This window comes from Penicillium argentinense (genome assembly GCF_028826775.1).
Source record: "Penicillium argentinense strain IBT 30761 chromosome Unknown utg000004l_segment0_segment0, whole genome shotgun sequence".
Taxonomy (NCBI): Eukaryota; Fungi; Ascomycota; class Eurotiomycetes; order Eurotiales; family Aspergillaceae; genus Penicillium; species Penicillium argentinense.
In genome coordinates, this window is record NW_026622663.1 from 1,526,036 (window position 1) to 1,539,084 (window position 13,049).

Genomic DNA, 13,049 nt, shown 5'->3' on the forward strand with positions numbered 1-13,049 from the left:
AGGATATAGCTGACTCATCGCGTCGCTCGATTGGGAACGCACGGGCCGCTTCGTCATCCCGCAATTGTCCACGACTTCGAACAGGGATGGGATCACAGTATTCAAGGCTTCTATTCTGCTATTCATCATGCTGCGACATTCTAGAATCCCTCGCCGATGACAACTCGATCGCCCTCGCCATACCATGACCGACCCTTGATCAACTCCAGCCCCTTCTCCTGACCCACCACCCACTCACCCCTCGCCGGACTCCCAAACCGCTCCCAATCATCTGATCTCAACACGCAATTAATGTCCTCGATCTTGTCTATAACCCGAGCGACTCGTTGCGAAAGCAACTCCGCAATCTCCGCCCTCCTGCCCTCTCCAACCGGCACAACAAAGCGCGCGATAGTCACGTGTGCCGAAGGGACCGTATACCGAGCCCCGATCTGACAACCAGCGTGGGACACAACATCGTAGAGATCGCGGCGCAGGTGGTGATACGAGTATCCCTCTTCCGCCGGAAGAAAACCCAGCGCAATGGCGGAAGCGTCGAAACTAACGATCGGACGGATGAGCCGGGCTCGGTGGGCGAGTGTGTAGTCGACAATCCCTCGTAGAGGAGCTTTCGTTTGGAGAAAGGTCGCGACTTCATCCACCTCGGCTTCTCTCCGCGCAGACATTATTTCGAGAGTGGTCATATGTAGATTCTTCATTGGCGCAAGCCATAGCCCTGAACCGGTCATTATGCCTTTAAGAACGAAACATTCGAATGGGAAGGAGCGGACATACCCTCTCCTGCCAGAGGCGCGATTTCCTGCTGTATCTCATGGATCAATCCTATGATGTGCTTGGGTGGTCTGGCCCAGAGTGCGAGATTGTTTCGAGCGTCGACATATTCACTCAGGCCTTGCTTGGCTTCGAGGATTTTGTGCAAGATGTCGTCGAATTGCCAGTCGCGAAAGCCTGAGTCCAAGAGTCGTTCTTTGAACTGTGCATTTCGGTGGCTTCGGTGCTTGTCGTATGCCTCTTGAAGTTGTTTCTGTTATTGATGCAGAGGTGAGCTTTGCTTGCCATGACTCAAACACGGGTTACATGTACCGGGTTGTTGTCGCACGCGAGAATCAATTGCTGGAATTGATTCGGCTCCGCGGGGATTTCATCCTGACAGTCTTTCACACACATGATTCTCTTCACGGTGTTTTGCAAGGCGTATCTATTTCCAAGACTCAGCTCGTTCTGTGAAGTCGTGGCAAGATCGGCCGGAGTTAAGAAGCAGGGAAGCGATAGCCGAGATATATATAGACCGCACGGCCTTCAGCACACTGCAGTTGGGTCGATTACAGCACGGCCACTTGCCTTATGGCATTCGAGCTTATTCGTAACGAATTTTTGGGCGTTGGATCGTTGTCAGAAAATCTGACAGTGCATAGAAGAATCCAGATCAAAAAGCAGTACTATATTTGCAGTTACATGGCTTAGTGTCGTGTTGGCGAATGGGAGCACGCCAGCCCAAACCAAGCACCAGATACCTGTCATTACCAAAGAGAATTTAAAAGAATGTGAAAGAGCCATAATTTTTGTCCTAGTAAGTAAGTCCCTCTGAAACCGAAATCGTCGCAGCCGCCACTACAAAATTTGACGCAGTACCGGAGAGCCGCCTCATTATCAATCAGGCAACAAGGCCCCAGCCCCACCAACCCCGCCGCCGCAGCTCCTCCGAACCCATTAACACCCAACAGCAAACCACAAACTCACCTCCGCAACCCTCCTCCTCACCTCTCAAACCACGTACTCACCAGAGTACCCACATCCACAATGTTGATCAAGTAAGTCCCAGTCCGCCCTCCGCCCTGGGCAACCATCCACCACCCCACCGGATCACCGCGCCGGACCTCAAAATCACCTAACACCCGACCTTCAGGGTCCGCACCCTCACCGGAAAGGAGATCGAGCTCGACATCGAGCCTGATTACAAGGTATGCCTGCACCGATCCGCGCCGACAAAACACGTCGCATGAGCTTGCGAAACACTTGAGCTGAGCCGACTCTAATACTGGGGATAGGTCTCTCGAATCAAGGAGCGCGTCGAGGAGAAGGAGGGTATTCCGCCTGTTCAGCAACGGCTTATTTTTGGCGGCAAGCAAATGCACGTCCCTCCCCCTCCACCTCTCCAAAGACCGACATCCGTGGACGAAGAGGCTGACGTTAAATTCTTTTCCAGGGCCGACGACAAGACCGCCTCCGAATATAACCTTGAGGGCGGCGCTACCCTCCACCTCGTTCTCGCCCTGCGCGGTGGCTTCTAAGCTTGAACTTGAAGTTATGCGGCCGTTCAGATTCTAGATACCACCTTTTTATTCTTGCAATGCGATGGCTTGAGATACTCTTGGTGTTTTGTAAATGGAGATAGATGGGCGACAGATGGGTAGGGGAGCTTCGTTTCTTGTCGACGATGCAATGCACTACCTGGTGTAGTGTGAAGGCGAGGGTCTAGGCTTCTTGAGTTCGGAGGAAGCTGTAAATATATTTCTCTCGGCTTGGGATTCTCTAAATCCTACGTCTTTTTTCGAGTCTTTTACTGAGTCTGTTTGCTGGATCAAGGACGGAGGAAGGCAACAGAAGGATGGGATACTTGTGAGATGTATTAGTAGGACCAGGTGGTTGCTGCAATGTGCCACAGAGGCACTGGCAGATAGCGGTGGGGCGCAGCTGTGGGGTGCACTCATTTGAGTGGTGAGGTCGGCGACGATCTCTGGGAGCTGAGCTAGATCACTGGGGTCAGATTCTGAGACTAGACCCTGAGAGTAGGCTGCGGCGCCTGAGCTAGGCGAGTCAGTTGGTGGCTTCCCCCTCAATGTCTTCATCTTGGCAAAGCGTCATTTCTCTCCATTAGCTTGATCTCCGCTAGCTCGATCAACACCGTTAATCTTGAACTCGGTAGATGGAGAGATGAGGGGGTCGAAGGAGAGACTCGATGTATGTGAGAAGGGGGAAGAGCCCATTTATCAATAGGGTGATGATGATAAAGAGGAAAATGATGAGAAACGAGAACTATGGAAGGTTTACAGGTAGGAAATGAGAAAGGCAATTTACAAAGGAAATGGGAATGGAAAGATTCATGGTAGAATTTTCATTGATCCTTTGATTGGCGTAGAATCGTCAAATCGTCACGCTCGTCGTAGATATCCACCCTAGATTGAAGCGAGGATAAAGGTAATCCACGCATACCGTAGTGAGTTCATCAACCAGTGCGTCGGCGCTTGGGTTGAATGAAAATACTAGGCTCCTTGCGCTTGCGAACCAGAAACGGGCCCCGAGTCCCAGCGGGAGCAGGCTTCGGCTTGTTCTGGTTGTTGCCCTGCGGCGCAGATGTAGCGGGCTCCGGAGTAGGCTTCGCGGGAGATACGGCTGCAGGCTTGGGAGCAGGCTTCGGGGCAGACGTGGTTCCGGGCTTCGACGGAGGGCGCGAGAAGAACACCGGGGCAGACTTAACCGAAGGCTTCGGGACAGGCGCAGCTGCAGGGTCCAGAACAGATTTCTGGGGAGATGCGGTAGGAACCTTCGTAGCGGTCTTCGCAGTAGGCGCAGTTGCAGGCTTCGGGGTCGACACAGTTGCAAATTTCGGAACAGGAGCCACCGGACAAGTACGGAGAGACGCATTGGCATATCGAGCAGTCTCAAGATCCGCAGACGAAGTGGAAGACTTCCGGGACGACGCAGTCGTAGAATTTGGGGACGACGCAGTGGCATACTTCGGAGCAGGAGCCACTGAAGAAGCACAGAGAGACGCATTCGCATGTCGAGCAGTCTCAAGATCCGCAGACGAAGTGGAAGACTTTCGGGTCGACGCAATGGCAGGCTCCGGGGACGACGCGGTGGCATGCTTCGGAGCAGGAGCCACCGGAGAACCACGGAGAGACGCATTGGCATACCGAGCAGTCTCAAGGTCCGCAGACGAAGAGGAATACTTCCGGGACGACGCACTCGCAGGCTCCGGGGACGACGCGGTGGCATGCTTCGGAGCAGGAGCCATCGACGAAGTACGGAGAGATGCATTGGCATATCGAGCAGTCTCACGACTTGCAGGTGCACTGGTTTTGCTTCGATAAGCATTAATCATAGATTGCGGAGCCTGAGTAACTTGCGAAGCGCGTGAGCTCATTTTGCCAAACGGGGTCTCGAGGGCCTTGTTGCGTCGCGGGTGCTCATTGAAGATAGTCGTCTTCGTGCGTTGGGGGAACATGCCGCGAGGGGGCTTGCCTCCGCAGTTCTTCCATGCCATCAACGTGCGGCGTGGTTTACCTTCGCGCATGGGAATCAGCTTCGGCAAGAACCTTTCTTTCGCGGCCTTCAGTTTGTCACTGATGCCCACCAATCGCTCCGCGTCTTTTTCCACCTCGGCTGCGACTTCGGAGCAGAGGTCGTCGTAGACCTTTCCCCAGTCGTCTGACTCCTCTGGGATCTTGCGGGTTTCCCATTGCTCGACGTCGCGCTTGATGAAGTTTATCCACAGCTCTTTGTCGAGTCCGATGATCTGGGGGGACTGTGCTTCGAAACGGCGCTGTTGGATGAAAAATACGAGTTGGCATGACTTCTTTGGTCGAAGACATAGCGGGGTCGAGGTAGTTCGGTACTTACGAGTTCCACGGGGGATTCGACCTTCACGAGAATGGGGCGGGCAATGTGATAAGGCACGTCGCCGATATCGTTGATGTCTGATGGCGCGTTGACATTAGAATTGTTTGCTGATGCGCGCGAGGGCGCTTTCGGACGAGCCGCTTACCTCTGTAATTTTTGACGGCGACAGCTGTCACCATCTTGAGCAGGGACCTCGCGGGCATCTTGAACACGGCGCACTCGACCGGGGGTGCGAAGGATCGAGGGTCACATGGAGGTGGAGGGGAGAAAGAGGGGGAAGAAATATAAACAAGGCAGAATATTTATACCCGAGGGTCCATCAGGGTTCATCCCAAGGTGGCAGACGCGACCATGGGCTCGAGGGGTGCCTGCCGTGATGGTTGCGATGTTTCTTTAACGGCAGGAGCGACCCAAGTTGAACGTCGGAGGGATGACGGAGCTACATTGAGGAGCACCCATTGGCCCACAGCTTGTATGAAAGTGGGTCAGCCCTCTTCAAATAGTCGACAAGGGTGTCGAGTGTAGCAATTGCAGCCATGTAGGATTACTGATGGTAGCGCAACAGGATCTCAACTAGGCAGATATGGGAGCGACTATAGACTACTGCCTGATGGACGGAATCAGATGTGTGTTGGTTCGAATCGATCGTCCAACATTCGCAGAGATGTCACATGACAATAGGATCACATGACATTAAAGCATTGGGGACAAACAAGACAAACAGCTCTGATATCATCAGAAGCAGGAGGGGCACGTCAATTTCCTGGCTCCATTGATCTCGAGTTCGAACAGTCGAATCAGAAACACAGGTATGTAGGTCACATCATTGTGCTTTGAGCTGCGCAATATCCCACACGAGCGCCAAATTATGGGCGAGAATATTCCAAGTTGCGATATATCTCGGGGACCGGCGGAATGCATTCTGCATGGGTGAACCTCCCGTTCTGCAGCGGGCAGCTTGACAGCAACTGACGCTAGTGTCAAGTACACTAGTGTAGTGCGCAAGGTCCTCCTTTGGAACTCTCAATTTCCCGTCTCATGCTTTGCGTCACCAATCATCACAAACAAGCTCAATCGCATTGAACTCCGACTGACTCAACAGCAATCACAATGGCTCCTCGCTCTCAACTCGAAATCACGACCTCTTCGGTCATTCGCCTCGTCAAGGAGGAGGCTTCCTACCACAATGAGCTGATCCAGCAGGCCGAGCGCATCAAGAAGCTGGAGAATGCTCAGGGTGGTGAAGACGAGAACCAGGAGTATCTGCTTAAGCAAGAGGTATGTATCTATCCCTGGAGAGGCTAGCTTTGTCTTTGATCAAGTTATTTAAAAAATTCCTCTGGACCGTGCTAATTGAACCAGCGCTTGGCCCTCGAGGAGACCAAGAAGGTCCTGCCTTCCCTGAAGACTAAGCTCGTCAACACCGTGGCCGAGCTGGAGTCTCTGATTGTGAGTTGCACATCCCCTACTAATTAAATTTTTGGTATTGACTCGGGTAAGGCTGAGGAGGGCCAGAAGGGCTTCGAGAGCAACGTTGAGCACATCACCGCTGCCAAGGGGGCTATTGCGAAGGCGAAGACTGCTGAGCGGGAGATCTCCTAGGGTGCTACTATGCACTCAAACATCGTCAAGATGCGAAATGAAATAAAAGAATACCCTCAATGCGAGCGGCATATCGCGAAATTAGAAAATTTCATCTGTCTAGTATTTCCAGTAGCATATTTTGAAGTGCCCCGGTGTTAATGATGGAAGATAGAAGAGTGTAGCCAATATGCAACCAGCCAGTATCCTAAACGCCGCGCTGTGAATTTACAAGATTCAAACTTCATGAGGTATCCATCCGTCCTCCGTGGTCATCCGGCCTTTCCTCGCCCTCCTCCAGTTCATCATCCTCCTCGACACTCTCCCGGATCTCACCTTCATCGAGCATCTCGGTATCTGTCTGCTCGGCTGTAAGCTTGACATCCTCGGCGGTTGTCTCATTCCGCAGGGGGGATGCCTCGTGTGCATTTCCAGAACCCTTTTCCACTTGCAGCTTTCCACTCTCATCCTGGCTCTGAGAGGGAGTCATACTCTCAGAGTCAGGGCGAGGACTGTTGGCAGCACTGCTCTTTCCCCTGGAATTGGCATCCCCTTCATCACCCGTCTCTTCCTCTACTTCGTTCTCATTGCGAATCTGTCGTCGGAGCAGGGTGCCTTCATCCACAACACGAGCGAATTGCACGCGTCGCTCACCCCAAGTGGTCTTACAGTCATTGCTCTCCTTGTCCAGGTCTGCAATCTCATCCTGAAGTCTCTGCAGTTGGACCTGCTGGTCCTCCCGCGTCTTCAGCAGTCGGTTGCCGGTGATTTTCTCGGTAAGTTCATCGTAGCCCTTACGCCGAGCAAGCGACTGCTGTGCGCCTTGCAGCTGGTTGCGTAGGTCCCCGTTGTTCCTTCGAACCGACTCCTTGGTCTCCAAGATCCGCACTTTCTGGGTCCCGTATCGCTCGCGCTCGTTCTTGTTGCTCGCGAGGAGGAACTGGATGCGCGCGATACTGCCTTCAAAGGCGGAAAAGTCGAGGGATACATCTTCGTTGAAGTGACGCCATTCATCGAGTTTCTTCTGCTTGTCGGCGTCGGTGGCGGTCGCATCGGCATCGGATTCTTCGGGTGGTGGAGTGAGGACCTGGGGCGCGTTGGAGACGGCAAGCGACTCGGGGTTCAGGAGGCGCTTCGAGACGCGCTTGAAGGGTTTTTCTTCGACATTGAGCAGACGGGCCTTGTGCAGGGTGTCTGTATCACAAATCGCATGTTAGCAGGCGGAGCTGGCTGGGGTGGGATAGGCCACGACTCGACCTTCTTCTGGCTGACCCAGCAAGCTGTAGGACGCCATGGTTGAGACCGACGTGAGAATGTGTCAGGAGGAGAAAATTACCCCGAGTAAAAACCCCACGGCCAAGAAATAACGGTGGTGGTGGCTGCTGATTCACCGGGGGGGGGGGGGGGTGGAGTGAATAAGAAAAGTGAAGCCGCGAGCGGTCTGGCAGGCGCCGACAATGCGGCTGCTTTCCCCCAGACGCATTCCTGGTGTTTCCCCAGGCCACCCCTTGCCGGCGCGAGTACCTCTCTCCCAGACCCACGTCTCTTCCCCATTCCTATGCTTCTCGATGCCCGGCTAGGCCTGACGACGCCCTGCTTCGCCTTGGACCAGGTTCCTTAGCCTCGTGACTACAAGACGCGGCCGTTTACTGAACCTAAATGGAACTTGTCTTTGGCGCCTTCGCGGCTGGCGTTTCAGTTGCTCAGTCGGTTCCACCTTTAGTGCGCGTCCTGCCCTCGCCAACATGACCGAGATGTACTCGGGGCTCCATGTGGGCCAACGCTTCTCGTCCCTCGATGACTTCAAGACGGTCATTAGGAGTATATCGGTCCGCCAGCACTGGGAGCTACGAGTAATGCGCAGCAACAAGAAGAGCGTCGTCATTGGCTGTCGGTCCGGATCCAATTGCTTCTTCCGCGTGGTCTGCCGTGCAAACAAGAACGCGACCTATATCACGAGTCTCCAGGACAGTCACACCTGTCGGAGGAGTGCAGAAACCCCAGCCGCGACGCCGGCGCGCTCAGAAGCCTCGCATGTGCGCTTCTTGCTGACTGAAATCCCGAAACTCTTTGACATGAAAGGAAAGATTACAGGGCAGGATGTTGTGGATGCCGTCAAGCGGTATCATGGATATGACATCTCGATGAGACAGGCACAACGGGCATTGATCAAGTTGCAACCACGACGAACCGATAGCCAGGGCGACCAGTCATTAGACCTGGACATGAGTGCAGGTGACCAACAGTCACCGACGCAGTCCCAACCTTCATCCCAGGGGGACGCAGGCCCAGCCTTCCGAGCCATGTCGGAGAATCGCTGGATCTCAGACCCCCTCCCGCCAACTCTGATGGACGAGGAGGCGATGAATCCAGCCGAGTCTCCAAGAAACCATGGCCCGGTACCCCCACCACCTCCCGCCCAGGTACGGCCAACACAAATACCGCAACCGCCTCCGATTGGAACATCTAGCCAGTCCTCACTCAACACCGATCCGCGTCCGATGGCAGGATCGCAGGCTGGACTGGGGTATCCAACTGGGCCTGCCTTATCCGTGGCTGGACCAGAACACCCCAAACCACCTAATTACCCACAACGCAACGACCACCCCGTCCCGGCGCAAATGCTCCTGACGAACTTCAAGATTGAATTCACCTGCACCACTTGTGGCTCTCTCAATCAAAGTTTCTTCCCGAACCAGGGCAACGTCACTGGAGGCAGCTACATGGGCCATCAACATGTCCCAACTCAGAGTCCTGTCGCGCGACATCCTGGACCGGCTCCTCCAGGACCAGACGGCAATGGCACCGAAGTCCCAGAGGACAACGCGTATACAGTCAACGCCCTCAACGCTCGCGTCATGCAAAATGCGTGGGCAACTGGAGGCTTGGGTGTCCCCATTGGACCACCGAATACGTGAGAGCAAGCCCAACGCGGTTGTTTCTTACTTTTTTCTCTTCTTGACGCGCTTATGATTGATACCTTATTTGCCTTTGGTTCGGATCTCGGGTGCCATTGAAGTGAGATCTAGTTGGAACCATGACTGCAGGGAAATCTTGAATATTTGCGTATACCTTATATGAAGCCTATCTTTCCTTTGGGCTAGTAGGATTGACTGATATAGCTACATCAGGATACGATGATGAGATATGATAGTTGGACGTTGTTTATTTGATTCGGTTTTATAGCGTATGGTTTTTTTTTTTTTTTCAGACTTGACAGCTTGAAGGAGTCATTGCCGGGTGCATGGCTTTGAGACTTAATTTATCGAATTTACCTGCGGTTCGTCTGCATCCAGGCTGAGCCGCCCATACCATCATAGAGCATCAATGAACCCGTATTCCGCTGGAAGAAGACGGGTGGGCTTCGTCATATTCTCTCCCAACTATTTGCAAGTGTGGTATCTCTTCCACAAAACCAGACAGCTCCAATACACCCAATCTTGAAACATCGGCCTGGCGGTCCTCACCTGACTGATCATCTGAAGCCACAAACACCCGCCCACTTCCCCACAATCTCCCGCTGATCATCCCCGCAACACAACACGGGACCCTCAAACACCAGCAACAATTCAAGAAGCGACAGCATTTTCGCCCATCCAAACTCATCAGACAAAAAGAAATGAAGACAAAAGAAAAGACTCAAATACTTGTACTGGCCAGGGATACAAAACCCCCAACCACGCCCACACCCCTGTCCAGAGCCGACCACAAGTACGAAGTAAAGAGGGGAAAGCGGGTCGGACTTCATTATGTGGCAGTGATCGATTGAAAACAGGTCACCGGCCCGTCCTCTTTCGCCGATCGAATCTATCGATTTGAGCTCTGCCAATCACCCTTGCGAGCACCATGCAGGGGTGTGAGAGGGGGCTGGTCATGGGGTTGGCTGCCTATTCTGAAGGGACGAAACCGGGGTTACTGGGGAGGGAGATTGGGGTCGATGTCTGAGATTGCTTTCTCTTATGTGATGAGCGTAAATTTGGGGAGCGTTGGGCGTGGGATACAGGCAGTTCTTGTGTTGGTTTATCGAGTTGTCTACGGAAGTTTGAGATAGTTATTATTCTATTGCTTACAAACTTACAGATGGAAAAGCTTAACGTCTTGAATCATAACGTTTGATTCCTCTCCATCCAAATCTCGAAAAAGAGACCAAAACGTTGTAAAACCATCTCATTTCCAAAAACTGACGTAACGCAATTTTGACAAATATACAAACACGCTAAGCTCCAACATAGCATAAGCTTGAGCCAGGAAGCAGATCAGGCCGACAGTAACAGGTGGGTCGGGCCACACCTGACCGGAAGATCTATTTTCCAGGTGTAGAGCATAGATTAGTAATCTATTATTATTGGTCAGGTCAAATACCAACTTCTTGGCAATACCAACCCTTTCAATCTCCACACCCCTCCTCCTCTCCACCAATCGTGAGCCCTCCCAACTCCCCGCCTATCTTCATCAAGAACAAATTATTAATCTATTATTGTCGAATCCTAACTAGTTACACCGTACAGGTCCCTGAGTCAAGATGGTGCGTTTCCTGGAGTCCCACGCCCCATACAAGCAATACGTGGCGGATGCGAAGGCCGGTATTCTAGAACTACCCGCGTATGAGAAGGTGAGTGGAAACATCTCTGAGTGGGGTTTCTGATTGTCCTGGGCATTGAAATATATATTGAATGCGCCATCTGTGCTTCTAAAAAATCCTAATAGTGACCTTGAATATATGACTAATATGCATTTCTAGGATGATGATGGTAGCGTTATTGTCCTTCCTGGAGAACTTTTCTGTCGATTCGAGGATTGCGATCACCAGGTATGCTATATGATCTTAAAATATTCTGAATCTATTACTAATGTATTATCAGAAGCAGTATTCTCACACTGGCAACCTCAAGACGCACCTCACCGGTCATCAAGGCGTGACGGTCTCTGGTAAGTACGCTAGTAAGGGCCGCCACGCTATCAAGGAGATGGACGAGGTCAAGGGTATTAACACATTCCTAATTTATTCTTGTTATACTACTAATATATGATTTTAGCTTGGTACACTGCTCTTGTTGCCCGTATCTCTACGAAGCCGCGACTTCCCTTCACGAAGGGTAAAGGCAAGAATCGGAAGGTAAGTTATCTCTGATTTATTGAGAACAGATTGCTAATATATTATAGATTTCGGTTAAAGCCGTGAGGGATTTCCTCGCCACTAAGCATATACACGATGACTGCAACGCCTGTATCACTGCTAATATCAGTAAGCGATTCTTAATATATCCTTAATGCATTGCTAATATATCATAATAGAATGCGGTACTGCCCCATTCACCTGCGAGTATCTTTCTCACTTTTGGGATGTGGACGCAGACTTTGAGCGTCTCGAGGAGGAAGCATAAATTTACAATTATTCTTAATTCCTTGACCAAAATTGTTAGAGTTAATAGAAGTGGGCATATTTTAACCTACCTACGCTTTACCTGTCTATCTATCTCATCTAATTCTTGCTGCCGTTTACGATTAGCAAGCTGCTTTTCGAGCAATTGTGCCTTTAAGTCCTCCTCTCGGAGCTGATGTTCAAGCTTTTGGATAGCAAGACTATCATGCTCTTGTCGTAAATTGTCAGAAGCAACCCGTTGTAGGCTTTGAGCTCTGTAATATATTAATAAAATATTCTTAAAACATCATAGAGTACTAACCTTGGTGTAGGTGTTCTTGTTCGGCGAGGAGTAGCGGTAGGGGATCTAGTACTAGATCTCCTTGGTACACTAGCTGAACGTCGAGAAATTGGTACACCTGAGGTCGTATACCGTACACTTGTCTCATCAGATGCGAAGAACTCATCTATGTTCGATGAGCTCTCAAGCTGATTGAGTTCCTCTTCTAGTAGCCTCTCCTGGCGCCTTTTTTGCTCTATAGAAATGATTAATAATGTATTGTATATATTCTTCGTATCAACTTACCCTTTGCTAGGTGACGATCGAATGCTGCATGAATACCATTCATCCGATACCTTTGTCGAATTCCGGTTACTTGACGAATAGAATAAGCTTGCATGCGGTTCTTATCATGGGCAAAAGAACTAGAAATATTGTATTAATATACTATTAATATATTACGACGAAATTAATAAGAACTTACTTCAAAACCCCTTGTAGTAGTGAAAGCTGAACACCAGTACTATTGATCATATGGTGCGATTGCTCCACTGCATTTGTGTTCTTTCGAAGTCCTTCGAAAATCACATCAGGTATCTGACTCCAAGCTTTATTCAAAGCTGCCGCAACGTAAGGCAGTTTTTTATGGCGAGCCCATTGCTGAATGACAACAGATGATTCATGCTCTAATAATAAATTAATAAACTATTAAGAACCGATTAGAGTATACTTACCGATTATCCAGTCTAAAGCTTGAATATACTCCTCTCGATTCGGAATATCGATCACTGCTCGCATCCTTTCCCTACATCCAGGAGCGACCTGTTGCCCACGAAGTGCTCTATCAATACCCCTGTAGAAGTGGGCTCTGCAGAAGACAACGAAGTGTTGGATAAGATCATCAGGCGATACTTGAAGAGTACTCTTATCAGTGAGAAAGTCTCTAAGACCTATAACGTATTAGTAATATATTAATAGTATATGATCTATTTCTCACCTCCGTATTGCTTTGTATCCATATCCAGAACGACAGCATGTAGCCCTGTACGATGGATTGGATAAAAGTAGAACTGGCGACTAAGCACACGCTCTATGCACTCAAAAAGCCGAGTAAATAGGAGATAATAGGTTGAATGGGTCTCGGAAACGACAATCACACGTGCTAGTGTAAAAACTAGAAGAACATTGTATTAATAAAGAACT

The 13,049-nt window shown here is 50.7% G+C and overlaps 5 protein-coding genes across 5 annotated transcripts; 2 read left to right on the forward strand and 3 right to left on the reverse strand.

Annotated features, from left to right (window-relative positions):
• Window positions 1-140: 140 nt before the first annotated feature.
• On the reverse strand, window positions 141-728 carry N7532_003490 (uncharacterized protein; the record flags this gene model as incomplete). The annotated part of the gene is made up of 1 exon (XM_056615984.1): window positions 141-728. One exon carries the CDS (start codon window positions 726-728, stop codon window positions 141-143), a length of 588 nt encoding a protein of 195 aa, XP_056476341.1.
• Window positions 729-3,226: 2,498 nt separating this feature from the next.
• N7532_003491 (elongin A domain-containing protein) lies at window positions 3,227-4,826 on the reverse strand (the record flags this gene model as incomplete). Its single annotated transcript, XM_056615985.1, has 3 exons — window positions 3,227-4,546; window positions 4,624-4,700; window positions 4,769-4,826. 3 exons carry the CDS (start codon window positions 4,824-4,826, stop codon window positions 3,227-3,229), a joined length of 1,455 nt encoding a protein of 484 aa, XP_056476342.1.
• Window positions 4,827-5,733: 907 nt separating this feature from the next.
• On the forward strand, window positions 5,734-6,225 carry N7532_003492 (putative tubulin-specific chaperone Rbl2; the record flags this gene model as incomplete). Its single annotated transcript, XM_056615986.1, has 3 exons — window positions 5,734-5,901; window positions 5,986-6,072; window positions 6,124-6,225. 3 exons carry the CDS (start codon window positions 5,734-5,736, stop codon window positions 6,223-6,225), a joined length of 357 nt encoding a protein of 118 aa, XP_056476343.1.
• A 223-nt stretch (window positions 6,226-6,448) lies between these two features.
• N7532_003493 (uncharacterized protein) lies at window positions 6,449-7,498 on the reverse strand (the record flags this gene model as incomplete). The annotated part of the gene is made up of 2 exons (XM_056615987.1): window positions 6,449-7,398; window positions 7,462-7,498. The coding sequence occupies 2 exons, from the start codon at window positions 7,496-7,498 to the stop codon at window positions 6,449-6,451; spliced, it is 987 nt and encodes a 328-aa protein (XP_056476344.1).
• Window positions 7,499-7,949: 451 nt separating this feature from the next.
• Window positions 7,950-9,122, forward strand: N7532_003494 (uncharacterized protein; the record flags this gene model as incomplete). Its single annotated transcript, XM_056615988.1, has 1 exon — window positions 7,950-9,122. The coding sequence occupies one exon, from the start codon at window positions 7,950-7,952 to the stop codon at window positions 9,120-9,122; it is 1,173 nt and encodes a 390-aa protein (XP_056476345.1).
• Between the last annotated feature and the right edge of the window lie 3,927 nt (window positions 9,123-13,049).